Source organism: Chaetomium strumarium, assembly GCF_033439665.1.
Source record: "Chaetomium strumarium strain CBS 333.67 chromosome Unknown B0T15scaffold_3, whole genome shotgun sequence".
Lineage (NCBI taxonomy): Eukaryota > Fungi > Ascomycota > Sordariomycetes > Sordariales > Chaetomiaceae > Chaetomium > Chaetomium strumarium.
The window spans coordinates 3,725,363-3,748,243 of NW_026944431.1; the positions used below are offsets into that span (position 1 = coordinate 3,725,363).

The following is a 22,881-nucleotide window of genomic DNA, read 5'->3' on the forward strand; positions in this document are numbered from 1 at the left end:
GGGCTAGGGGATAAGAGGGTGTAATGGGATGGGGTCTGCTTGGAGTGTGGCGTTTGGGTTTCTCCCTTGGGCGATGAACTAGGAGTCAGTCTTTAGGGAGAGATAGTGTAGATGTACGATTGATGTGGAAACATGGAACAACCAACTCGGTTCAGGCATGGAGATGCATATTGGCAGCGGATGAGACATGTCCGCTGACTCAGTACCGAGGTATATATGTGTTTCCTGCGATGATTGTCACTACTCCAGCAACATCAGCACTCAGTCATGCTCACCCTCACACTGGATACCAGGTAAGTTCTGTTACAGACAAGGGACTTGACATACTAGCTTCGACTGAGCCGCAGAAAGACGAAAGTCAACCTTGCCTGAGACTCATATATACATACGCATAGCCACTTATATCAAACACTTGTCAGAAAAACCAAAACTAGGACCTACATCCGCCTCTTCCCCCGATATAAAAGCATCCCCCCGAGATTGCGAGCACCACGTCCACCTGTGGGAAGATATATAACGTTAGGATGCATCCATGTCCTACACCTCATTCCCAATATGTATTCCATATACCAGCTGTGCCGTTCGTATTTTGCGTGTAGCCTTTGTTGGCTCAGTGCAGTTCCTGACTGTGCCGCTGGCTTATTGCTTAACCGTTAACCCCGTTGCTTATGTAGAGCTCAAAGCATAACGTAAGAATCGTGAAAGCTTGTTCGTGTTCCACTCCTCCTGGGGGGGCTGAGCAACTCCCATAGCTCATCCCTGCTCAGGCACAGTACAGTATAGGTACCTTCTTTCCTAAGTTGAAGTCTAGGATGTCTCCTATGCCGTTCTCCGGGTCCGTCCCCGGTGAGCCACATAGGCCTTTTTGTCTTACGGCTAGGGTCCAACACGGCCTGGCTCACAGTCTCGACATGGGGAGATGCTGATATCCGTCTTGTATCCCTTGTCTTGGGGGACTGGTACTAAGTAAATAATCCGGATAGAATGGCTACTCCAATTACCGATATAGACATTACACTCCTTACACCCTCAGAACACGCTCCCGTAGCCGAGCCTACATCACTACAAAGTCAGTATCATACCCATGCTATTACGACGAGTCACCTCTATAATCATATTCGTATTGTAATATTAAGAGCGTGCCAAGTCCAGCCCTACACAGCATCGGGATGGATGGGCAGATGGCAGTATAGTAGCTACCAGGCAATGATGCTAAACCTGGCGTGGCCCAGCTCTAACGACAGAACTTCTCCGTATGTACCCAGCTCACCCGGCAGTTGGTTATCACCTCCCCCGAACCGTCCATACACCGTTCTAGCACAACATCCCTTCGTACTGTCGGAACAACGGCTCGCAAAACGTTCATGTTATGCAAAGAATTAAGCAACTTGTCCTCGCCGGCCCATCACAAGATCCCCACCATGATCCAAGGACATTGTCACTGCCTCCTGTCATCAGAGCATGCCATCCCCGGGAGCAGACACTTTCCCCACCCGACATAGAATCTGAGAAAATGAGACAGCCCGGCCCATAGAGTTCCAATCGCATTTCTGCTTTGCCATGCTTTGCCATGTCTTCCGTTTCCTGCCCCTAATCTCCCGAACGCCGTGGTATCTTCGGAAATGCAAAATGCGGAAAATCGAGAAAAGCCCAAACCAACGACAAATGCAGTACCCGGTATGTAGGTGAGAGAGGAAAGAAAGAGAGACCGTCGTGTATCGTCGTAGTGACCCAGGCCCTAATCCAAAACGGAAGCCGGTAACAAGGAAGGAGCAGACCGCTGCTGTGATGAATCAGTCATCATCGGCTGGGTCCGGATTGATAGCCCTCAAGACCCGGGGCGGATCGTGCACCCGTCTCGAGTAGTCGTGGTTGTCCTGCAGCGAGTTGAAGCTCTCGCGACTCCTGTTATGGTCGCCAGTGTAGATGCCCGTGGCGAACGGATCGAGCCGCGGGTCGATCGGCATCAAGTAACTGCGCCGCTTGTTGGAGTCCAATCCGGCCGACCCACCCGCTGCCGAGCCCTCGCCCGTTGTGGTTGTGGTCATCATGGCAGGGGAGCCACCTCTCCCTACTGGTGATCCCATGCCCTTTTCATTCAATTGTTTTTCCCTCCTCCGCCGTAGCCAGAAGAAGATGGCGCCTGCCGCTACGCACAGGCCGCCGAGGATGCCGATTATTATGCCTGCAATGGCGCCTCCGTTGATGCTCTTGTCCTTATCGGCGTCCGGTTGTGTTATGCCGGCAGTGGCAGTCACGGTCCTGACTGTCCCGCCTATTGTAACGGTCTGCACGACTGGCGATTGCGATTGCGATTGCGTCGTGCTTGCTGCTGTTGAGCTACTCTCACTGGACTATGGCCGAGTCAGTATGCTAGAACCTGCAAGGTGTCAAGCAGTGCGTGCCGGCCCCGCCTGGAGAATAGGGAGAGAGACGCAATGCGTACAGTAGACGAGGATGAAGAGTCAGAAGTAGAGGAACTTGAAGCGCTCGACGGCGTTTGAGACAAAGTAATGGTAACTGTGGGCTGGACTGTGCTGCTCTGCACGGTTCTAGTTTCACTGGTCACAACGGTCTGAAAGCCAAAGACAGATCAACACAACAAGGAACAGCGGGAATCCAAGAATTAAAAAGGCGGGCGGAAGAGTTTCCGGCGGGCACGCATGTCGGTAAAGGTCGGGGGAGCACTTACGGAGCTGGCTGGCAAGGCAGTGGCAGAGCCGCCCGGAGGCGCCGTACCCTTGGGATTGCCCCCGCCGGCTTGTATACCCAAAGACGCCATCACCGCCGCAGTAGTCGGTAGGGTAGCCGGGGCAAGGCGAGCGGCAATCCGAGAGCGACGTCCGGTCGTCCGAGTTTGGAATCAGGTTCGAACACCAGCAGTTCTTTTCCTGCACGATGGCAAGAGCAAAGTTCAGATCGGTGCAGTTGGTATAGCAACGGCCCTCGCTCTGGTAGATACTATTAACTGTAGAGAGGAGCCATCAGTAACAGGATCCACGATAATAGCCAGGACGAGCGATGAACGTACAAGGATCCATGTCGGCGGTGTTAACGGTGGCACAATATTCCACCGGAATCGAGGGCCCCGATAGCCTATCATCCGCCCGGCGCATCGGCGTGGGCCCCGCTTTGAAGGCGGCAGCTATGCTGAGGCTCGCCCATAATAGGGCGGTGCTTTGTAGTGGCATGGTGGGCGATTTCATGTGGGTTGGTTGCGCAGACCGAATATGATGGTCGATTTGCGAGGCCGCGCGTTGCGGGATGGTTGTTGGTCGGCCAGCACAATGCTGGTTAAGTTGGGATGCGGCGATTGTTATGGAATTAATTGGGTTGACCAGTCCATGGGAAATCGGTGCTTTGAGCTCATGCGACCATACCGAAATCGTGGAGGCGAAGAGTGGGAGTCAGTCGAGTGTGTTGGTCTGCTCGTCCGTCAGTCACTGCGGACGCGCCAAGCACTTCAACCTCGGTCCTAGCTTGCCCGCGGGGACCGTGGGCCTGCAAAGGAGGTGATGTTGAACGAGTCAGGAAAGATTCACAGTAACCCTAATGGCTAACTGGTTGCATCGGCGACAAGAGGGCTGGCGGGGATGAAAGATACAGAATTGTCGAGCGCACGGTGGTGTTTGCACTGCAGCAGAAAAGAGAAGGCCAAGCCGAGCCAACAATTGCTAGCGGGCGATCGAAGGCCAGGTGGGGCAGGTGGGGGCAGCCCGGAGAGAATGAATGGAAGAGGCGAGTGAAGAGGCGGGTTTTGTTGGACGGAGCTAATAAACGACAAGGATAGCACCGATAGCAGAACCTAACAGATGACAGACAAGATGCCCGATCCGAATGATCCCCAAGGCAAACCTCGCGGACGGTTACTCTACGATTGACGGTTCAAAGCCGAGCAAAAGTCCCTTGTTCGAACTTTGAACAACCAAAGCCTCACCACAGCAAGATCCCTCGCGTTAGCCCTTTATTCTTCGGCATGCATGCCGATCGACTACTGCACGAAAGCAGCACTATTGCTGCAAGGAGCGCTCAGCGTCGACCTTACACTAGGGAGGGTGGCTCCCGGGCCGTTTTTCATTTTCGACCTCGTTTTCTGCCGCAGCCAAATTGGATGGCGTCACCACCTCCACTGCACTTTCCCACGGGCCATGGCGCGAGTCCGTGTACTGGGGACTTCTGAAGTTCCCGGCGGCGTTAGCGCCGCGCGTGCCCTTGCTCCGCTGAAACCGCTGAAGGCGGCTGGGCTCGCTGGGGCACGGCGAGCAAGCCTCAGCACGAACGGGGTTGGCGGGGTTCCGGGATGTACACTGTACATACATCATCCATGGAGTGCAACATTGGCCTGCCAATTTCACCTGCACGCCTGCCCGGCACAACGATCAAAAGGTTCCAGAGATTTTCTTCTCGGCTACCTTGTCAAGTTTGCTTTCATGGATGGGTGATGGCCTGGCTGGTATGCTCAGGCGCAAGACACACAAAGATATGGAATGCTACCCCATCTTTCGTATATGTTCCCTGATCCTTTGAGATCGTCACCACACCCTGGGCCGCACACCCAACGCACCTTGAGAGCCGTTGATTACAAACGCATACTTATGATTTATCACGGGAGCTTGCTCGTCTGATGAACAAGAGCCGACCTCCTGAAAAGGTTGCGAGCGAGACGATGCTATCTTCACAGCTCAGTCACAGCCAAAGGCGCGTGACAGATAACTTGACTTGGCCTCGTATCTCCAGGAGCGACTGTGCCGATTCTGGAAACTAGATGGCGTGGCCCGCAGGAAGAAGGGAACGCTGCAGTCGTATTCCCGAAGCGATATCCCGATATCCCCTCAGGCCTCAGCTGCCACAACCGCAACACGGCCTTGGAGAGCAGATACTGGAGTATCGGAGGGGGTTGAAGTGGCCTGCAAGAACAGCGCGCCGCTTTCTGCCTGCAGTGCAAGATGTTTGGCAATAGCTCTTCCGCAAGACCGATCTCGACGAAATCGAAATTGGACGTGTGTGTTCGAAGACGTGAAATCAGGCGAATGTTATGCCGGAACCCAGATGGACCTCCACGGAACCTTCGACAGGACTCCCCGCCGAGTTCACAGCACCGTCGCCGGGCTTGGCAAGGTCCCGAGCTCCGTTGCCAGACACAATCTCCTGATCCGGAAAGGAGGCGGGGGAAGCCGACGTTCAGCTTGCATCTACGGATGCCATCTACTAACGTTATGTCTCTGTCCTGATTCTTGGTGGTACGGATGTGGGCTGACCGCCATCCGACTATCCTGTCTCTCCGAGAAACATAATAAAATGCTCTTCCCGCTTGTGATGCCGCCACCATCACACGACAGGCAACGCTGTGCTTGGCGGCAGTGAATCAGCGCCACTCATCTCGGCGGCTAACCAAGACAGACCTTTCATCGGAAGGGAAAAAACAGTAAAAAAAATACTGTGGCAGGAAGCGTACCGATAGAGGAACAGCAGCTCGACCAGTCACATGCCAAGTTGTCCTCTCTAACGATAGCGCCTCAAACCTCAAATCCAGGTTGCGCAGCTGGCAGATCGACAGGAGAAACCAAGTTTGCCGTGTGGGGGTTGTCTTGTCAATCGCCGACCGAGCCGGACCGACCGCGGGAGACCGACCGCCAACAAAAAGCGTGTCGGGTTGAAACAGCGCCGGCGATCTTGCCGCATCCGCTCTTAGCGCAGATGTTATTTTCTCTAAACTGATCGCATTCTCTGGAAGTGATAGCATATCGGCACCCCGAACGGGAAGTGAGGAAGAAGTTCCAGAAAACAAGAAGAGAATAAACTTATATTGACTGTATGTTCAAGTACAGTACTACATGACCTCTCGAGAGTCGAGACGAGTCAAGCGGCCAAGCTAGAACAAGCAGAAGATCACGCTTCACTGGAGTCGCTGTGCGGCTTGCCCCCCCCTCATGGTGAGGCGAGGATCGTCGAATCTTCCCAAGGCTTGCTTTCTTGCATCTGGAAAACAAATGCCATGGCACGGAACGAATCGAAACCAACAAGCTTTGATGATCAGCTATCGCCCCCTGAGCCATGCAGGAACAGAATTTACCGGTCGAAACAATGCTGCAGATCAACGGATTCCCACGATTCGGATAGACCACCCATGTATCTGCGAGCTCCCGGAGCTTCTACAGCACACCGTAGGCCGGCCGGCTGGATATACACGAAACACCACACCGCACTACACCTACACAGTATTGCACCTCGGCGGTACCTTTGTTATGTATATAACTACTATAGGTGTAGGACCGAGAAACACCCAACAACCAGAAAAGAATCCCGGACCTGCAGTCCCATATCCAATGAATCCGGATGCCGCTACCCAGGGCAAACCATACCGTATCCAAGATCCCCAAACGAGAGTAATCCTCCAGGTATATCCGCTTGCCAAATCTCCCTCAAACAAAAAGAATAAACAAAAAAAAAAAAAACAAAGCACTACACCATGAACATCAAACCCACAAACATTCCCGCAATGACGTACCTACCCCCAGTGTAGGCCCCTTAAATCTCATCTCAGAAAACTCTCCGACACCTACACTAGACATCGATCGAACGAACCCTCGCAGATCTGATAACTCCGCCCTCATTCCCTACTGGGGTTGGGACTGGGACTGGGACTCGATGCTCTCCACCATCTCCAAGACCCTCGTCTTGCTGGGCGGCCGCTCCAGACGCACCGCCTCGGCGGTATGCAGCGTCGCTGTCGTCAGGGAGATGGCAGACGGGGACGGGGCGCGGGCGCGCAGCGAGGGGGAAGGGGAGGGGGAGGTGGAGGTGGAGACTCCCGTTGGAAGTTCCAGGGTGGTAGATGACAATCTGTCTCCTCTGTCTTTGTGTCTGTTGGCATTGTTGTTGTTGTTGTTGTCGTCGTCGTCGTTCTGGGTAATGGGGAGAGGAAGAGGAACACGAACATGCTGCTGCTGCTGCTCCTCCTGGTGGTGGTGCTGGTCCACTGCTGGTGCGGCCCTGCCATTGTCACTGTCACTGTCATGGCCCTTATCCTCATCAGCAGGATCCACAATCAGCACGCTCTCCTCCTCCCGCTCAATCTCGGCGTTGACGACCCTCAGCGGCTCCTTGGGCACCGTGAACATGATCTGCACGGTGCGGTGCGCCGCGGCGCGCTCAATGTCCCGGTCCCAGTCGTCCAGTTCATCCTGCTGTTGCTGTTGCTGTTGTCTCCGTCTCTGTAAACCACCACCACCACTACCGCCGCCAGTAGTAGTAGTAGTGCCAAACAGCTCGTCGTAGTAGTCCGACGAAGACCAGAGCAGCGCTTCCCGCGTCGGACTGCCACTGCCGCTGCTGCTCCCGGCCTCGGTCGTGGTGGGTGTGGGCGTGCCGCCGCTGAACACGCGCTTGAGACTCCTCAGCCAGCTGCGCCGCAGTTTTTGTTGTTGGTGGTGGTGGTGTGGCTTGGTCTTGCTCGGACTGCCTGGCTCATTATAGTCATGCACATGCAGCCACTGGTCCTCCTCCTCTTCTCCCTCCTCGTCCTCCCCCATTCTTCCATCCCCTTCTTTAGTACAAGTAGTAGTACTACCACTACTAGCAGCAGTAGTAGTGCCCATCAACAGCCCAGGTCCCTCCTCCCGCAGCACGGCAAAGTTCAGATGCGACTTGGCGGTGCTGTAGCTTTTTCCGGATGCAGATGTCGATGTTGCACTGTCGCTTCTCGTTCGCCCCCCTACCTTGTTACTATTACCACTACCACCAATAGTAGTAATAATAGTGTTCTCCCCTGCGGCCACGGTGGTGGATAGCGTGGAATGCAGTCGGGAAAGGAGGACTCTATCCTCCGCCCCTGGCCCAGCCACCACCGTATTACCGCCACAACCACCACCACCCATACCCGTGCCCATAACCGAACAAGGACCTCCCGTGCCTGGCCTGCTGCGCTCCGAGAGGTTGCTCCCCGTGCGGTGGCTGCCGTCGTCTGACAGGGAGGGTTGGGATGATGTGGTAGGGGAGGAGGAGAAGGCTGAGCCTACTACAGTAGTAATAGTAGCCCGCTGTGCTCCCGCCGAGGGCGATTTCGCTGATCTGGTGGATTTGATCGAGAGTGCGCGGCGCAGCGGGGACAAGCGGCCTGTACTAGTACTACTACTAGTAGTAGTAGGCTGTTGTTGCCCTGCGTGTGAGTGTGAGTATGTGTTAGAGTTTGAGTTTGGCTGGCGGGGTGAGGCAGGGCTGCCGCGCTTGGAGACGGCGTCCACGTCGCTCACCCAGCCCTGGACGTCCGGATCTTGCTGCTGGCTTCCCTGTCCTTGTCCATGTGCATGTGCATGCCCGCGAGAAGGGGGCGGCGTCGGCGAGTTGGAGTGTCGCGGGCTGCTGAGGGTGGTCGGCGTGACAAACGGGTCGTCGCCATCGTCGTGTTCTTCATTCCCGTCCGGACTCAGCGGACAGCCCTCCTTGGCCAAATCGCCATCCTCGTCCTCGTCCGCTTCGTAGATAGGCTCGATCCCGTTCCGAGCGCGACCGAGCGGGGCGAAATCGTATGTCGGCTGGTGGAGGCCCCTGGCGCCCTTCAACCGACCGCTCGAGGCGCTCGATGGCGACGGCGGCGGCGGGATGTAATACTGGAGCGACGGCCCCGGCCTGCGGAGGCTCTCGTAGCCCCCAAGTGAGCGCCGCCCCTGCGTGTAAGGCCCGCCGCCGCCGGTGTACCACTCCCGCGCGGCCGCGGCGGTCCAGGGGAAGAGGCCCGTGCCGGCGTACTCCCGCTCCAGCATCTCGTCGTCGTCCTCGCCGAGGCCCCGGGGCAGAGACCCGTTGACGCCCACGCCCTGGGCCAGGCTGCGGAGCGTCTCGTCCCGCGCGGCCCGGCGCTTCTGTCGGCGCCGGAACCACCGGGCGCCGAGAGCCGCGAGAAGGAGTAGGATGAGACCGCCGACGCCGAGCCCGACGCCGAGGCTGATCTGTCGTTTGCGTGAGGAGTCGTCGGCGCTGCTGGGAGCATCCCCATTGTCCGAGGGGCCGGGCGAACTACTACTAGTAGAACCACCCCCGGCATCACTCGTACTCCCACCACCATTTCCGCTACTCCCAAGGTGCGTCAGCGGACTGACATACTCCTCCGACCAGCGACCACTGGTAATATTGTAAAACACCCTCCCGCCACCCGCCCGTCTCCTCTTCACCACCCCTCCTTTCCCCCCTTCCCCATTACTACTACTACTACTACTACTACCACCTTCAGGCACAATCTCATACCCGCCATACACCATCATGACATTCCCCGGCAACAGCGCCGCGCCATGCCCATACACCCCTCCCCCTATCCCATCCTCCTCCCCATCTTGTGGGGTGTCAGAAGGAATCTCCCACGCCCACTCACTCAACCCAGGAACCCCCAACCTAAGCACAGCCAGCTGCGGCACCGCAGGCGTGTCCACATCCCCGACCCACCCACCATACACAACCAGCCGCGTCCCGTCGGCACTCAGCACCGCCGTGTGTCCGGACCTGCTGTCCACCACCACCACATCAGCCTCAGAACCAGAACCAGCACCAGCTTGACGGCGGCGGGCTAGATCTGTTTTCGTTCCTCCAGAAGAAGAAAGGGGGGAAGAGATGGTGACAAACGACCAAGTCTCCTCAGGCAGCGACCAGATCGCGGCGGTGCTCATGTTGACGAAGGCGTGGGCCGTGGTGTGGCCACCCAGCATGACGTGGCTTGTTTGCTGTGTCACTATCCTACTACTACCGCTACTACTACCACCCTTCTCGGAGTTGCTAGTAGTACTAGTAGTAGAAAGATTGGTGAGCGACGGCGGGAGGGCGGTGAGGGTGAAGCCCGCTGCCGCGACGACGGGTTGTGCGCCGGGGGCGTAGGAGAGGTCCCAAGAGGAAGAGGAAGACGTGAGGCGGAGCATGCGGTTCGAGTACCGCGCGTCGGATTGCCAGTTATTTTCTTCTTCTCCTGATGACAATGATGGGGATGAGGATGATGGATTAGGCAGCGGACACATCCCGCCGTAGAGGTACAGCGTCGGCGGGGAGAGCACGGGGCTGAGCTGGGCCGAGAAGCTGAGGATGCCGCCTAGATGGTACGGCCCGCTCTGTGCGTAGTCCCAGCCCGAGAAAGGCGCGATGGAGTGGCTGGTCCATTCCGGTTCCTTCTTCGTAGTAGTACTACTACTAGTAGTAGTAGTGGCTGGGTCCGGCATGGTGGTCCAGAGCGAAGAGGCAGAGCCCGGCGCGCAGTCGCCTACCACGACGGCGATGGTGCCGTTGGGGAGGAGCGAGGGCGCAAAGGTGGTGCCGTTTCCGGTGAAGGGCAGGGCCGATGCGAGTCTGGTCGGCTGCAGGGAAGACGCCCGGAGCGTGGAGGAGACGTCGAGCGCGAGGAAGTCGACTGCGCCGGGGCTGTCGGCGCTCGGCGCGAAGATGTAGGCCACTGGGCTGCTATTCCCTTCGGAATCGGAGGGCAGCAGGATGCTGGTGGGGATGTATGGCAGAGCCGGCTGGGCGTATACCAGCGTTGCCCTGCCTAGAGCCGCAAAGGCACACGTCAACACGGACGCAGCGCTCCGGTGAGTGGGACACAGACGGAGCCGGGGCCGGGGCCGGGGCCGCGTCCCCCGTGCAGATCCCAACATTGCAGTGTGCCACGAAGAAGAGCGGAGGAATGGGTGCTCGTTGATGGCAGGCCGCGATCCGTGGTCGCCAGGCCTAGCTCGGCATGGTTGTGCCCCTGATGATCGTCGCCGTGCCTCGTGTATAGCGAGAGGAATGCCGGTGTGTCTCTGTTGAGCCAGGCCAGCGCCCCGCAATGAAACACGACAGTCTTCCTCTAAACCCAACAGCGGTATCCAATCGACCGTAACAATACCACAAGTAGTAAATAAAACAACTCAAGACATCATCTGGATGCACAACGAACAGCGGCACTGCGATCTGGGAGCAATCAACTGGACAGAACGAGGAAGGCACGGTTCACAGCAGGTGAGGGAGGATAACGGGACCGGCACGGTCGGGTGGGATGCATCCCATATGAGAAGAGGGGTAGCCGGGAACACATGTCAACAAACGGAGTGAGAGTTCCCCTCCGATCCGGCGATTGCGTCTGCGGCTGCAACCAAAAGAAAAAAGGGTGTCTCTGCATGATAGGCAGGCAGAACCTGCGATTGGCTTGTTTTCCCGCCTCTCTGCAAGAGATTGACCGAGCCTTGTCCTGTTTTGTCGGCTGACAAGTCTCGAAGTGGTGCGCGGGCTCGGGGTGTGGTGGTGGTTGTCACGGCAACCCCCGGCCAATCGGCGGGTTGAGGTAAGCGGGGGGTTACACCGTCAGCGGCCCGGGTGGTGGTGGCATTTGATGACGGTGTTTATTCCGGAGCTGTTGGAGATGAAAGGCATTGCAACAATCACTGCAACAGTCGTTTCGGCCATGTGGACTGTGGGGTATAGGAAGACGGTAGTTAGAAGAAGCACAATGGCTGCGCGGTACGGAGTAGGTACTTGTCCGAGACAGCAAATCGGTAGATGCAACGTAGCGTGGATGTGTACAGAGAATCAACAGAACAGAGCAGTCCCAAGCCGAGAAAGGAGCAGTCGCATAAGCATACCAACACCAAAGTCAATGAAATATTATCACCCCCTTAATATGAGGGCCTAAAGAACGTAGAAGGTCCAACAAGTCCAACCTTGATCATCAGCCTACCGAACAAAAATCCCCCGGGTATCGACACAAATTCCGTTTTCCTGGGGTATCACGACCCATTATCATCATGCGATGCGATGCAGACAGATCCAACATTACCACCACTCCCCCTTCCCACCCCTCAGTTCCTCCTTCCCACTCCATCCCGTCTCGTCAAAACAGGCCCTTATTACCCAGTATGTAGTACCTCACGTTCGAACCCCTAGTAAACTGAGACCACCTGCACCTCCCTCTCCTTTCCCCTCATTCTTTCTAACCAACCCCCACCCCCTCAATACCCGGGTAGGTAGGTACCAAAGGTACCTAGGTTAATAATAAATCTTCTCCTCCCAAACAGGCGGCCTAGTCCCTTCGCGATCCCACACCAACCTTCCCTTCTCATCCAACTCACACCCCTCGTCGGTAATCGGAATGACCCTGCCCGAGTGCGCAACCTCCTGCTTCGACACGCCCGCCGGGTCGGCGGGGATCCACAGCAGCGGCGTCGGCGCCGTGACCGAGGGCGGGTGGTACGCGTTGGCGGCCACCTCCTCGGCGTACTCGCCCACGTGCATGCCGTGCGGCACCAGGTTGCGCAGCGTGGCGTAGTCGGCGTAGATCCACGGCTTCAGGAAGCGCGTGAGCGCGTTGCCGGCTTTGCCCGTGGTCCGGGACGCGACCTGCGCCTGCGCGACGTGGGTCTCCGTCGCGTCGACGACGCCGTCGCCGTTCAGGTCGTGTAGTACTTCGGCTGGCTGGTGGGTAGTGTTGGTGGTGGTGGTGGTGGTGCCCTTCTCGGCGTCGGACAGAAGATGCGCGGCCGATTCCTCTTCGGCGAGTAAGGTGAGGGGCAGGTTGTACAGCAGTGGGTTGAGCGCGCTGTTGAGCGAGATGTGGAAGAGCACGGTGAAGACGAGGAAGACGACCATCAGCACGAGCGGGCCGGGCGCGACCGACGCGCCGAACAGGCCGATCATGCACACCTCGGCCAGGTACAGGCCCGTGAAGAGCTGCTTGAGCGCGCGCGGGTAGATGAGGCCGCGCGTGTCGATGCGCGTGTCGGTCACGAAGAAGACGTTGTACCGCCACGCGAAGTAGAAGAGGAACATGGCAATGGTGGCCCAGCCGAGCATGAGCGGCGCGATGCACGAGTACGTGATGGCCACGACCACGATGTTGGTGTACACCGGCATGGTGCTGCCCCACGAGATGGCGCTGAGGTTAGACCACTTGGTGTAGAGCGCGCGCGGCGTGTTGGCCAGGAACTTGTACAGCAGCGTGAAGATGACGAAGCCGATCACCTGGGTCAGCACGCTCGTGGCGATGGTCAGGCCCTGCACGATGAAGTAGGAAATGTAAAAGTTGGACGACTTGGGCAGGTTGTTGGCCAGGATCGAGGGCGCGCTGGTGGGACTGTCGACGAGCTGCTTGGCCACGGCCGTCGCAGAGGACGCGATCGTGGTGACCAGGAAGACCTGGATCACCTGGAAGGCGAAGTAGGCGTTCTGCGTGAACAACTCGACGCGCGAGATGGACGGCTCACCCGCCAGCTTAGCGCACACTAAGGCAGTCAGGTCAGCAGCGAGCAGCAGAGACGTAGAGGGAAGTTCAACAGCGACTTACAGCGCATCACGATCGGCACCAGCGACATGAGAACGGCAAGCAGAACCGAAGGCAAGAGACCGGTCACGACACCCATGATGACGGATGGGATCTTGTTCAGCCACGCCAGCCAGCTGATCGTGGTCAGGTAGTTGACGTTGCTGACAATACCGACAAAGGCGACGGGGATGGCCCAGAAGAGGATCATGGCGGTGATGAAGGCCAGCACGGCGTAGCGGCGCACCGCCTTCTGCCACCACGGGATGGCGAGCGACTTCCAGATGATCTCGCCGGGCCGAATGCCGACGTACCTGTCCGACATGTGAAAGCCTTGGTGGTGAGCGAGGATCTGAGCGGCGCCCTCGGCATCGGCCTGCGTCCGGAACTCGATGAAGACGCCGGGGATCTTCTTGTACTCGCCCGCGCGGTACTTGGCCTGGACAGTGTCGGCCTCCGGGATGAGGCGCTCCAGCTCGCTGCGGCACCAGTTGATGGTGTCGACCTTCTTGCCGATCAGACCAAGGAACCCGAGACGGTGCGTCGGCCGCTTCTTGTGCGGGACCCAGCGAGCCGCGACGCTGCCGGACTCGCCATCACCCACGATCGGCGCCCTGTCGGCATCCTCGGCCGGCGCCCCCTTCTTGATGGCCTCCTGGCGTGCCTTGTGCGCGAGCTTGATCAGCTTGACCTCGGCCTTCTCGAGGCGCATGGCGACCTTGTCGCGCTCCTCCACGACCTCGTCGACCTCCTTGGTGTCGCTGGTGATCCAGATGTTCTTGACCGAGGCGCCAAACACCCTGCGCAGCTTCGCGTCGTCCAGATAGTCGGCGGGCACGTTGGTGAACAGCACGGTGCGCGACGAGATGCGGTCGGCGTAGAAGGGGCTCAGCAGGAAGGCCTGGCGCAGGTTGATGTAGAAGATGCACTCGCGCATGATCATGTACATGACAAACCCAAAATAGATCCAGCAGACAAAGGCGTGGGCGTAGTAGCGGTTGTACTGCGTCGCCTGGTTGATGTTGGCGTACGACAGGATGTCGAGCTGCGCCTGGCCGCCGCCGCCCGTGGCATTGACGGGGAACAGGATCGGCCAGGTGATGCAGCAGCCGACGAAGCAGATGACCAGCGCCATGCGCAGGAACCGGATGTAGAGGTAGGCATCGAGAGACTGGTGCTGCAGCGCGTAGATGTCGGGGATCCGCCAGAAGCTGCCGATCCAGTTGACCCAGCCGTTGGGCAGGGGAGGCGAGCGCTCGCTGCGAGGCTATCAGTGAATCCGATGCATCACGAGAAAGGCTTATGGGGAGGAGCATGTCGTCTACCTTTCCCGCAAGTTCCCGAGATATGTTCGAGGAGCATAGTAGCGCCTCTGGCTCCTCCGCAAGATCAGGAACACCGAGATGTATATCGCAGAAACCACAGCCACCGGGGCAAGGGTCGAGAGCATGCCTGCATGCGTCCATCAGCGTCCCGTCCTCGCGTGAAGAACTTCCCATGCCACCAGACACAGACGATGTGCGGCACTTACCCGACAGCGAGGCCGGCCTCGGGTCCTGGGGATTGTCGTCGGAGCTCATGTTGACGGCGTCGGCAGAATCAGACTGCGAGGGATGAGAATGTCGATTCCGAACGGTAATCTGGGGGTTGTCGTCCCTCGACCGACTCTGCTATTGACCGCAATCCAAACTCGAAACGACTACAACTGTAACAGGCGTAGTTACAGTGTTACACGTACGGATACACACCCGGTGGGAAAACAGCTGCGCTCCCACGGGGGTTGGCGCGTCGTTCGAGATTCCGTACGACAATTCTGAAACTGACGTTAGGTCACGAACCGGGACAGCAAAACGCCGGGCTGATGCTCATATTAACAGCCAGGCCAGCCCAGGTGCTTGATTGCCGCCCCCCAGTGAGCTGGCCTTGCTTGGAACCTGAACAAAATTCAAGGGGGCGCACCACTGAGACAGGGGAGCCTCGATGGTCGAGGCGTCAGGGGCCTGTTGTTCCCCAGGGAGCTTGTGGGTGGTGGAGCTCCGCCGATGATCTGCACAGGGACGACGCAAAAGCGAATACCGTACCGGTAGTTATTGGAACAAGGAGCATAAAGAGCACTCTGGTATACACGGTGTATGTAGAGGCGGGCATATTCTGTCCCTTAAGATGGGCATTGAGACAAGGGGCTTCACAGCTTGGCAGCGCATCATCCATTGTTCGACCGAACATCAGGTTTTGACGTGTCTCCAAGCGATGCAATGACGCAAAGCGTCGTTCTAGCCCAACGAAGCTTGCTGTCGGTCGTCCCAACCCTGGCCGTGGTGGGGCATGCAAATTTCAGCAGCTCGACAAGGGTCGCGGCAATCTGGATGTAACCCCACCAACAGGGCAATCTTGGGACGCAACACCACCGAGACCACCAATCGATTGATTCGTCGTGATTGCTGTTGGAGATACCCTCTTGGCTGCAGGGCAATGTCTCAGCACCGAGCTCTGGAATCGCCATATCACCTGACGGCTCCGGTACAGTTGTACAATATATTATAGTAGTATATTAATTTGAGGCAGTCAGTCTGCAAGTGCAAGACACTGCAGGCGTTCCAGGTCGCTTTGGTCCAGCGTTGCTCCCCCGATCGAAGGGTGCATTTGACCTCCATTCCGCCATTGCTGCTGATCCCTAGGTTACGGTTACACAGTACCACGATCTTGGCTCTCCCCGCATGGTTATGGTCCGCTCTGCAGATCATTGAATCACCACATGTCAAGTCTAGCCGAGCTTCTACGTACATACGATCACAGTACCGCTGCTTATTGTGCCAACACGTACGCACCGTGAAGGATGTGTTGCTTGATCAACTTCAACCTTCACCTGTTCGACTCGGGGCAAGCAAATTCACAATTCCAGAGGAACCGGCCCGCCTGAACCCTGCAGCCGATCGGTAATTGCCTGGTGGGCCCCGTGCTGGCTTTTTGAACCCTTGCATTCCTCTAGCCATGGTTCAGCTGGTCAAGCATCGCCGATCCATTTGCGCGGCGCCGCAGAGTTTTGGAGCTATTGATTCGTTACAGTCATCCCAATCCGGCACTACACCACTAGTAGACAGCTCACACGACCCTGTGAACTGTCAAGACAGCGTCGGCTTGTCCATCCCCAGACTCGCGCTACACTTGATTATGGAGGACGGCCGTACATCGCCAGCGTCGATCCAGAAAGATCAACAACACCCATTCGCATCGCGAGTGCTGACCTAGATCAAGATGGACTACGGAATAGAGGTCCGTTGCCGCTAGAAGCATACCTTAAGGTAGGCGAGGGGAGCAAGTGCTCCGTTGAGAGCATTCGCCGTGTTTTGGTACCACCTGTATACTTCGCGGATGGAACTGCCCTCGACAACTGTTGGCCGTAATTTCTGATATGAGCCCAATGAATCGGGGCTCAGCAACTTCGGGTTCTTTGTGGTGAGCAACCACGAACCGCCTTTGTATCCTACCGTTCCCGTCTGCTGAAGCTGTGCAGTTTTCTTTGTCCGGCCTCAGCCCTAGCACTGGTGCTCCGGCGACGCAAACGGCCTGACTGGCATGTTGTGACAATGGGAGATTCCAAATATGAGGCGAGCAGCCAAGGGGACCAAGCTGCGAATACTCTGTTGTTCCTCGCTGCAGCAGTCAGCAATTTAGTCATCGGGAACGACAGCATATTCAGACGGCAAAGTCAAACAGAATGGCTAACCCAGCCCACCGAGCCGTCCCAGCCCATCTGGCCGAGCATGAGGACGACGACGATGCCGAGCAGAGGGGCTACGTGAAGGGTACCGACTACGCGCTGCCATACTTTTCGCAGTGGTCGCGACTGCACGAGGGCGAGGTCGACGACGGGCTGCTCCGCCATGTCAACTGCGGCTATCTCTCGACCCACGGGGTGCCGCCGACGCTGCTGACGCTCAAGCAGCATGCCCAGGCACTGTGCATCCTCATCCACGCCCTGAACCCGACGCTCAAGTCAGGCGAGATCGCCGGCGGTGACCCGAGGGCCAGAGCGGGGGAGGACGACGACGACGACGACGACGACGCTTCGGCATTCCGGTACCAGCTCAACGACGCCTTCGACTTCCTCGACGACCTGACAGTGCCCTACACCAACGACGACCCGGACCACCACAAGCCGCTGATGGCGCTCGTGAACGAAGTCCGCGGCTGGCACGAGGCGCACGGGACCACGTACCACTGCCCGCTGGCCGAGACGCGGCCGCGCGGCAAGGGCGAGAAGCAACGCCCCTACGCGAGCCACCACTCCCTGGTCATGCACGCCAACGCCTGCCTGGAGCGGCTGGACCACGAGTTCAGCAGCACCGGCGGGCTGCTCAGCCTGCTGCCGATTCCATCCTCCTCAGGGGAAGAAGAAGAAAACGACCCTGCAAACGCCGACCTCGCCAACGCGCGCAACAGCCTGCTCGGCCAGTGGCTGCTCTTCACGCAGCACCTGGTCAGCCGCATGCACGACCTGGAGCGGTCCTACGGCAACGCGCTGGACGCGCTGGCGGGCGAGGCGGCCATCCCGCAGCAGCACCTCTCCCGACTCGGGCCCGACGCGCGCACTAGCACCACCTGGCGGGGAGCGAACATCGCGTACCATCCGCAGGACCGGTGGATCCTAGTCAACGCGGGCGACGACGTGTTCGACTACGTGCACCAGATCCTGGACCGACAGGAAGCCCTCATCCAGGCCAAGGAGAAGATCTGGCGGCGCAACGGCGTCGCGGGCGAGTACATCTGGACGCACGAGCGCGGCGGGCGGGATTACGCGCGGGGCATCGTGCCCGTCAACATCGTGACGCGCTACTACCGGCTGGCCGGGCGGGGCAGGAACTCGCCGCTGTTCGTGCTGCCCGCGTGGGAGCACCACCCGGGCGTGCAGCACACGCGCGAGGCGGAGGCGCAGCCGACGGTGGTGGCGTGCGCGCAGCCCAAGTTCCCCGGCCGGGCGACCGAGCTGGAGAAGAGGTTCATGGAGCGCATCAACCGGGCGCAGAGGACCGAGATGGAGAGCCTGCACGTCATGGCAGAGGTGCAGGAGGTGAGGGAGCAGGTGGGGCTGTTGCGGCGGGAGAATGAGATGTTGGTCAAGACGAGGGACGCGCTGATGTTGGCCGTTGGCGAGGGGGAGCGGGGGTTGGCGGAGCAGGTGCACAAGCAGAAGGAGAGGGCTGGAAAAGCCGAGAGGGAGGTCAGGGAGGCTAGGAGGGAGAGGGATCGGGCTGTCAAGAGGGAGCGGGAGTTGAAGGAAGAGCTGCAGGCGCTGCATATGGAGGTGCGGTTGATGAGGCAGAGGGAAAGGGAGAAGGCGAAGGGGAGGGATGCGGGTGTTGTGTGATTTTCAGTCTCGGGGCGTTTTCTTGGTCAAATAAGTAGTACTAAACTGACTAGCAGTGATCATCATACTATTTAGTCCGATTCATACACCTTTCACCCACTGGTGCCTCAAGTCAACAACTCAGCGCGCTCTTTTTGTCCAAGATTGCATAACAAACGGTACCGCCTTTCACACGAACATGGACGCCGTTTCAGGATGGTAACAGGTTAAGGACCAAGCATTCGCCGACGTCCCTCCGAGCTGGCAACTCCGAAATGGTCTGACCTGTGTACCTGGTAGCTACCAGTAGTGGCGACCCTACACGTCAGCTCTTCTATAGCATGAGCGTTTTCTCTTTTCCAACCATTTGCATGCCTTTTCCAACGCGCCTATTCCGTTAAATTTCATTTCTCCGCCGCCCTTTCCTCGCCTACTGCAGTCGGGATCTTCTTTTGATCTTGCGTTACTTTTACTAACCTCAACATATTGCCATCGTCATCTACGCTGCTGCCGCCGCCACTACTACTAGTACCCACCCCAGCATGTCCCTGCGTACCTAGCCTGACAAAGGGCAGAAACAGAAAGCTGGCCGCGCTCAGGCCGATCGAGACCTGGAAGGCCTTGGCGTAGGGCAGCATGGGGTCACGCAGCGCGGCCCCGGGTTGCACGCCGGCAAACGAGGTGTAGACGGCGGTCGAGATGCCCAGCGCGATGGCGGCGCCGAGGCGGAACAGCGTGTTGAAGATGCCGCCGGCCAGGGCCTGCTGGTGCGAGGGCAGCGACTGCATGACGTACATGTTGGCCACGTTGAACTGAAAGTCGGCGCCGACGACGCCGAGCACGAGCGAGGGGAAGACGAAGGCCCAGTAGGGGCTGTCGGCCTGCATGGCGGCCAGCAGCGCGTTGGAGGCCACGTAGCAGCCGCTGCCCAGCACCAGGAGCAACGTGTTGTTGATGCGGTGCAGCACCGACCCGGCAATGATGTTGTAGACGAGCCCCGCGATGGCCTGCGGGAGCAGGTGCACGGCCACCATGAGGGGGGTGAGGTGCTGCAGCTCCTGCATCAGGAAGGAGAGCCAGAACTGCGCCGCCATGAACGCCATGTAGCCGGGCAGGCAGGAGAGGATGATCTGGGGCCGAGTTCGGTCAGCGAGCCAAAACAAAAAAGAAAAAGAAGAAAGAAAAAAAGAATAAAAGAGGAGGAAAAGTGCAGGAGAATATCAGAACATACAAAGGTGAAGTTGCGGTCCTTCCAGATGTGCGGCGGCATCAGCGGGTGCGGGTACACCGTCTCCCAGTAGACAAAGCCCCCAAGCAGCACGACCCCGAGCACGAGCATGGCGATGATGTGTGGCGACTTCCACCCGTCCGTCGGGCCGAGCCTAAGGTAAGGTAGTCAGGAGTCAGCCATCATCGCCTAGTCAGACCATCAAAACAGTACTAGTAGTTGAGTATAAAACCCCAAACTCACGTCACCGCAGCCGTCAACAGCCCCGTGCCCAGAATCGTCAACGCCGTGCCGACAAAGTCAAACTTGCTCACAAACTCCCTCGCCCGCTCCCTCAACCCTTGCCCCTCAGGATACGCCTCCACCTTGGGGATCGTCCAGACCGCCAGCACAGCCAACACGACCCAGACAATCGCAATCAAGACATACGACGCACGCCAATTCACCACCATAGTCGCCACCCCACTCACCACACTCCCAAACACGAACCCCAGCGGATTGCCCGCACTGAACGCCGAGAACGCCAAATTCTTCCTCTTACTCGGCGTGCCATACGCCGCGCCCATGATGCCGATCGCGGGCGGCACCACCATGGCCGCACACACGCCCAGCACGCCGCACACGACGTCCATCCAGAACGGGTTGCGCGCGAAGGCGACCAGCAGGGCAAACACGCTGAAGCTGGCCATCCCCACGATGAACGTGGCTTTCCGCCCGAGTAAGTCGGCCATCTGGCCCAGCCCGAGCTGGAAGGCGCCCGCGGTCAGGGCCGTCGACGCGGTGATCCACGTGATCTCGCCTTGCGACATGCCCAGGTCGCGGCCGATCGAGGCGGTGATGATGGCCGATGCGCCCTGGAAGAAGGAGGAGGTGGCCGTGGCCATGGTCGCTTGGAGCACGAAGGCGATTTCGAGGGGAGTGGAGGGGAAGCATGCTGGGCGGGCGCCGAATGGGTTGGTGGTCTTGGGGTCGAGGCCGGGGGATGGTGATTGTTGGGATTCTAGGTCTGGCTGTGCTGGCTGTGGTGGTAAGTGTTGTGGTTGACTTGGGGGATTCGGATCCGGAACGGCAGCGGCGGCGTTGATGGAAGACGGGGAGGCCGAGTCCAGGTCTTCGGCCCGCGTTGCAGGGGTCATGGCTCCCGTTCCCTTATTATTAGAGAGAGAGAGCGAGGAGGCGGACGGTGTTGTTGTGGAGGTGTGCTTGTTGTTGATGTTGTCGGCCATTTTTGTCTAGTTCACCTGGTCATGTCTTCTGATGGCAGCTTCGGGCTCCCTTTGTAGTTATCGACAATTCAACAGCTCCCCAAATAACTTTCTTTCGGATCATGTCAGCCGGGGCCGGCTTCAACTGCACCGGCACTGGCTCCGACAGGGGCTGGCTCGGAGATAAGCTGCATCATCTCGGCCGCCGGCCGCCGACAACCCGAGGGTCTAGAACTGCTAGATTCTAAAGACAAGGGTGTGAGTGTGGAATGACGACATTCCACAGCCAGCCGGAGAAGGGGGACGCCGACAAATTGCGGAAATCGAGGTGGTGTTGCTTACTCTGGACCGTATTGGTTAGCACTTACACAAGGCTGACAAACGCCCGGAGTTTGCAATGCAGATGCACATTCTAAATCCATGGATGTATTAGATATACGGACTACCATAGTGTAGTACTGTACATACCTACGAGTACCTTACACTTACAACCAATAATGACCCCTTCAGCCACCCCCAGACTTACCCTCTCCCCACGGAGACGGGGTCACGAGGATGATGCCCAGAACGGAATCCCCTTGCCTCAGCGACACCGACGGCCTGCATGGGGGAATGCTGGGCCTGGCTGCGCAGCCAACGATGTTTTGGCTTCTAGGTTGAGAGGCGCCCAATGAGCTGCCTCCACCCGCGCCAACCCTGCACGACCACGGTTCTGTTATGTCAACTGTTTTAGTTGGGATGGGGGGGGGGGGGGGGGGTTTCGGCTGCGGGCGGCCGCACGTATAAGAAGTTGTCCGGAATGTCTTCTGAGTTGTGTCTTGTCTCTTGCTTACAAGTCCTGGTCTGGTGCTCTCCTCCTCTTCTCCCCAAATGGGTTGAACATACTAAACAACATCCTGGGGACAACTCACATCAACTCTTCTCATCATCAAGACATAAGACATACTCCGCTCAGATCAACCACCTCACGTAAGTGACACCTACCAGTCCACTCAACCTTCAGTTCCTCACCACACACTAACCATGCCACTAGTACCGTGGTATCCAAAAACCAGCAGCAGCAGCAGCATGTCCGTCCCAAACAATCTGACCCGATCCGACCCGGGCAGCGGCCGCCTCTTCCCTGACCCGGACCACCACCCATTCCAGGCCGCCGCCCAGCACAGCCGGTCCAACAGCGTCCAGTCCGTCACCACCACCACCGACTATAACGACGACGACTCAGCTCCTCCGGTGGCGGTGGCGGTGGCGGCGGGCAAGGACGCCGGCCGGTTCCCGGACATTGTCCGCCGCGACATGGAGTTCTTCATGGCTCGGCTGAAACGGACGACGTCACACGAGTCTACCAAGTCCTGCTGACTTGAGATGAAATGAACATTATTGATTGAATAAATGAATGAATAGTTGTAGACTGAGACAAGATTCAGGATGGATGGAAAGAAGGATATACCCGCGAGAAATGTACGGATTCTTTGTCACGACTTTCATATTAGGCTTTGTCTGTTTTGCGCTCCATAAGGGTACTAGTATATGATATTGGCTTGTATCATGATGGCAGTAGTTACTACTAGCGAGATTGTCAGCTTTACCTTTCATGAGATTGTCTTCAGCATGAGTCTACTACTGGTTTACCTTAGTACCAAACCAGAACCAGGCAGGCAGGGCGTGTTGTGTAAGTCAACACGGACCTCTATCCCAGTGACCTTACCACACCCTCCACAAAACCTCACAATCATGCTATTGTATGTTGTTGCCAGTGTACTATATCTACATTACTTACCTGGGTAGGTCATGGGCCAGCAACAAGTCCGCTCTGATACAGCGTGGCACA

The 22,881-nt window shown here is 57.9% G+C and overlaps 6 protein-coding genes across 6 annotated transcripts; 1 reads left to right on the top strand and 5 right to left on the bottom strand.

Annotated features, from left to right (window-relative positions):
• Positions 1–1,793: 1,793 nt before the first annotated feature.
• On the bottom strand, positions 1,794–3,191 carry B0T15DRAFT_510745 (uncharacterized protein; the record flags this gene model as incomplete). The annotated part of the gene is made up of 4 exons (XM_062867875.1): positions 1,794–2,354; positions 2,447–2,520; positions 2,693–2,968; positions 3,032–3,191. The coding sequence occupies 4 exons, from the start codon at positions 3,189–3,191 to the stop codon at positions 1,794–1,796; spliced, it is 1,071 nt and encodes a 356-aa protein (XP_062723253.1).
• A 1,367-nt stretch (positions 3,192–4,558) lies between these two features.
• Positions 4,559–5,426, bottom strand: B0T15DRAFT_179653 (uncharacterized protein). The gene has a single exon (XM_062862289.1). The coding sequence runs from the start codon at positions 5,327–5,329 to the stop codon at positions 4,676–4,678; it is 654 nt and encodes a 217-aa protein (XP_062723254.1). The 5' UTR covers positions 5,330–5,426; the 3' UTR covers positions 4,559–4,675.
• Positions 5,427–6,617: 1,191 nt separating this feature from the next.
• B0T15DRAFT_395498 (uncharacterized protein) lies at positions 6,618–10,631 on the bottom strand (the record flags this gene model as incomplete). The annotated part of the gene is made up of 4 exons (XM_062864786.1): positions 6,618–7,831; positions 7,898–8,147; positions 8,235–9,187; positions 9,224–10,631. 4 exons carry the CDS (start codon positions 10,629–10,631, stop codon positions 6,618–6,620), a joined length of 3,825 nt encoding a protein of 1,274 aa, XP_062723255.1.
• Positions 10,632–11,823: 1,192 nt separating this feature from the next.
• On the bottom strand, positions 11,824–14,983 carry B0T15DRAFT_179790 (uncharacterized protein). Its single transcript, XM_062862290.1, has 4 exons — positions 14,802–14,983; positions 14,596–14,722; positions 13,295–14,529; positions 11,824–13,232 (listed from the first exon to the last, which is right to left on the bottom strand). Exons 1-4 carry the CDS (start codon positions 14,848–14,850, stop codon positions 12,001–12,003), a joined length of 2,643 nt encoding a protein of 880 aa, XP_062723256.1. The 5' UTR covers positions 14,851–14,983; the 3' UTR covers positions 11,824–12,000.
• Positions 14,984–16,753: 1,770 nt separating this feature from the next.
• B0T15DRAFT_179804 (uncharacterized protein) lies at positions 16,754–18,948 on the top strand. The gene has a single exon (XM_062862291.1). The coding sequence runs from the start codon at positions 16,989–16,991 to the stop codon at positions 18,636–18,638; it is 1,650 nt and encodes a 549-aa protein (XP_062723257.1). The 5' UTR covers positions 16,754–16,988; the 3' UTR covers positions 18,639–18,948.
• B0T15DRAFT_530337 (major facilitator superfamily domain-containing protein) lies at positions 18,705–21,145 on the bottom strand. Its single transcript, XM_062869164.1, has 3 exons — positions 20,089–21,145; positions 19,849–19,999; positions 18,705–19,747 (listed from the first exon to the last, which is right to left on the bottom strand). Exons 1-3 carry the CDS (start codon positions 21,069–21,071, stop codon positions 19,022–19,024), a joined length of 1,860 nt encoding a protein of 619 aa, XP_062723258.1. The 5' UTR covers positions 21,072–21,145; the 3' UTR covers positions 18,705–19,021.
• Between the last annotated feature and the right edge of the window lie 1,736 nt (positions 21,146–22,881).

Excerpts from the sequence above, each read along its gene's own strand:
- B0T15DRAFT_179653 (XM_062862289.1), bottom strand. The coding sequence starts at position 5,329 with ATGGTGGCGGCATCACAAGCGGGAAGAGCATTTTATTATGTTTCTCGG.
- B0T15DRAFT_179804 (XM_062862291.1), top strand. The coding sequence starts at position 16,989 with ATGGCTAACCCAGCCCACCGAGCCGTCCCAGCCCATCTGGCCGAGCAT.
- B0T15DRAFT_530337 (XM_062869164.1), bottom strand. The coding sequence starts at position 21,071 with ATGGCCGACAACATCAACAACAAGCACACCTCCACAACAACACCGTCC. Across the intron at positions 20,000-20,088 it reads CTGTTGACGGCTGCGGTGAC|GCTCGGCCCGACGGACGGGT; the intron begins GTGAGTTTGGGG and ends ACCTTACCTTAG. Across the intron at positions 19,748-19,848 it reads AGGACCGCAACTTCACCTTT|ATCATCCTCTCCTGCCTGCC; the intron begins GTATGTTCTGAT and ends ACTCGGCCCCAG.
- B0T15DRAFT_179790 (XM_062862290.1), bottom strand. The coding sequence starts at position 14,850 with ATGAGCTCCGACGACAATCCCCAGGACCCGAGGCCGGCCTCGCTGTCG. Across the intron at positions 14,723-14,801 it reads GAGGCCGGCCTCGCTGTCGG|GCATGCTCTCGACCCTTGCC; the intron begins GTAAGTGCCGCA and ends GGACGCATGCAG. Across the intron at positions 13,233-13,294 it reads GGTGCCGATCGTGATGCGCT|TGTGCGCTAAGCTGGCGGGT; the intron begins GTAAGTCGCTGT and ends TGACTGCCTTAG.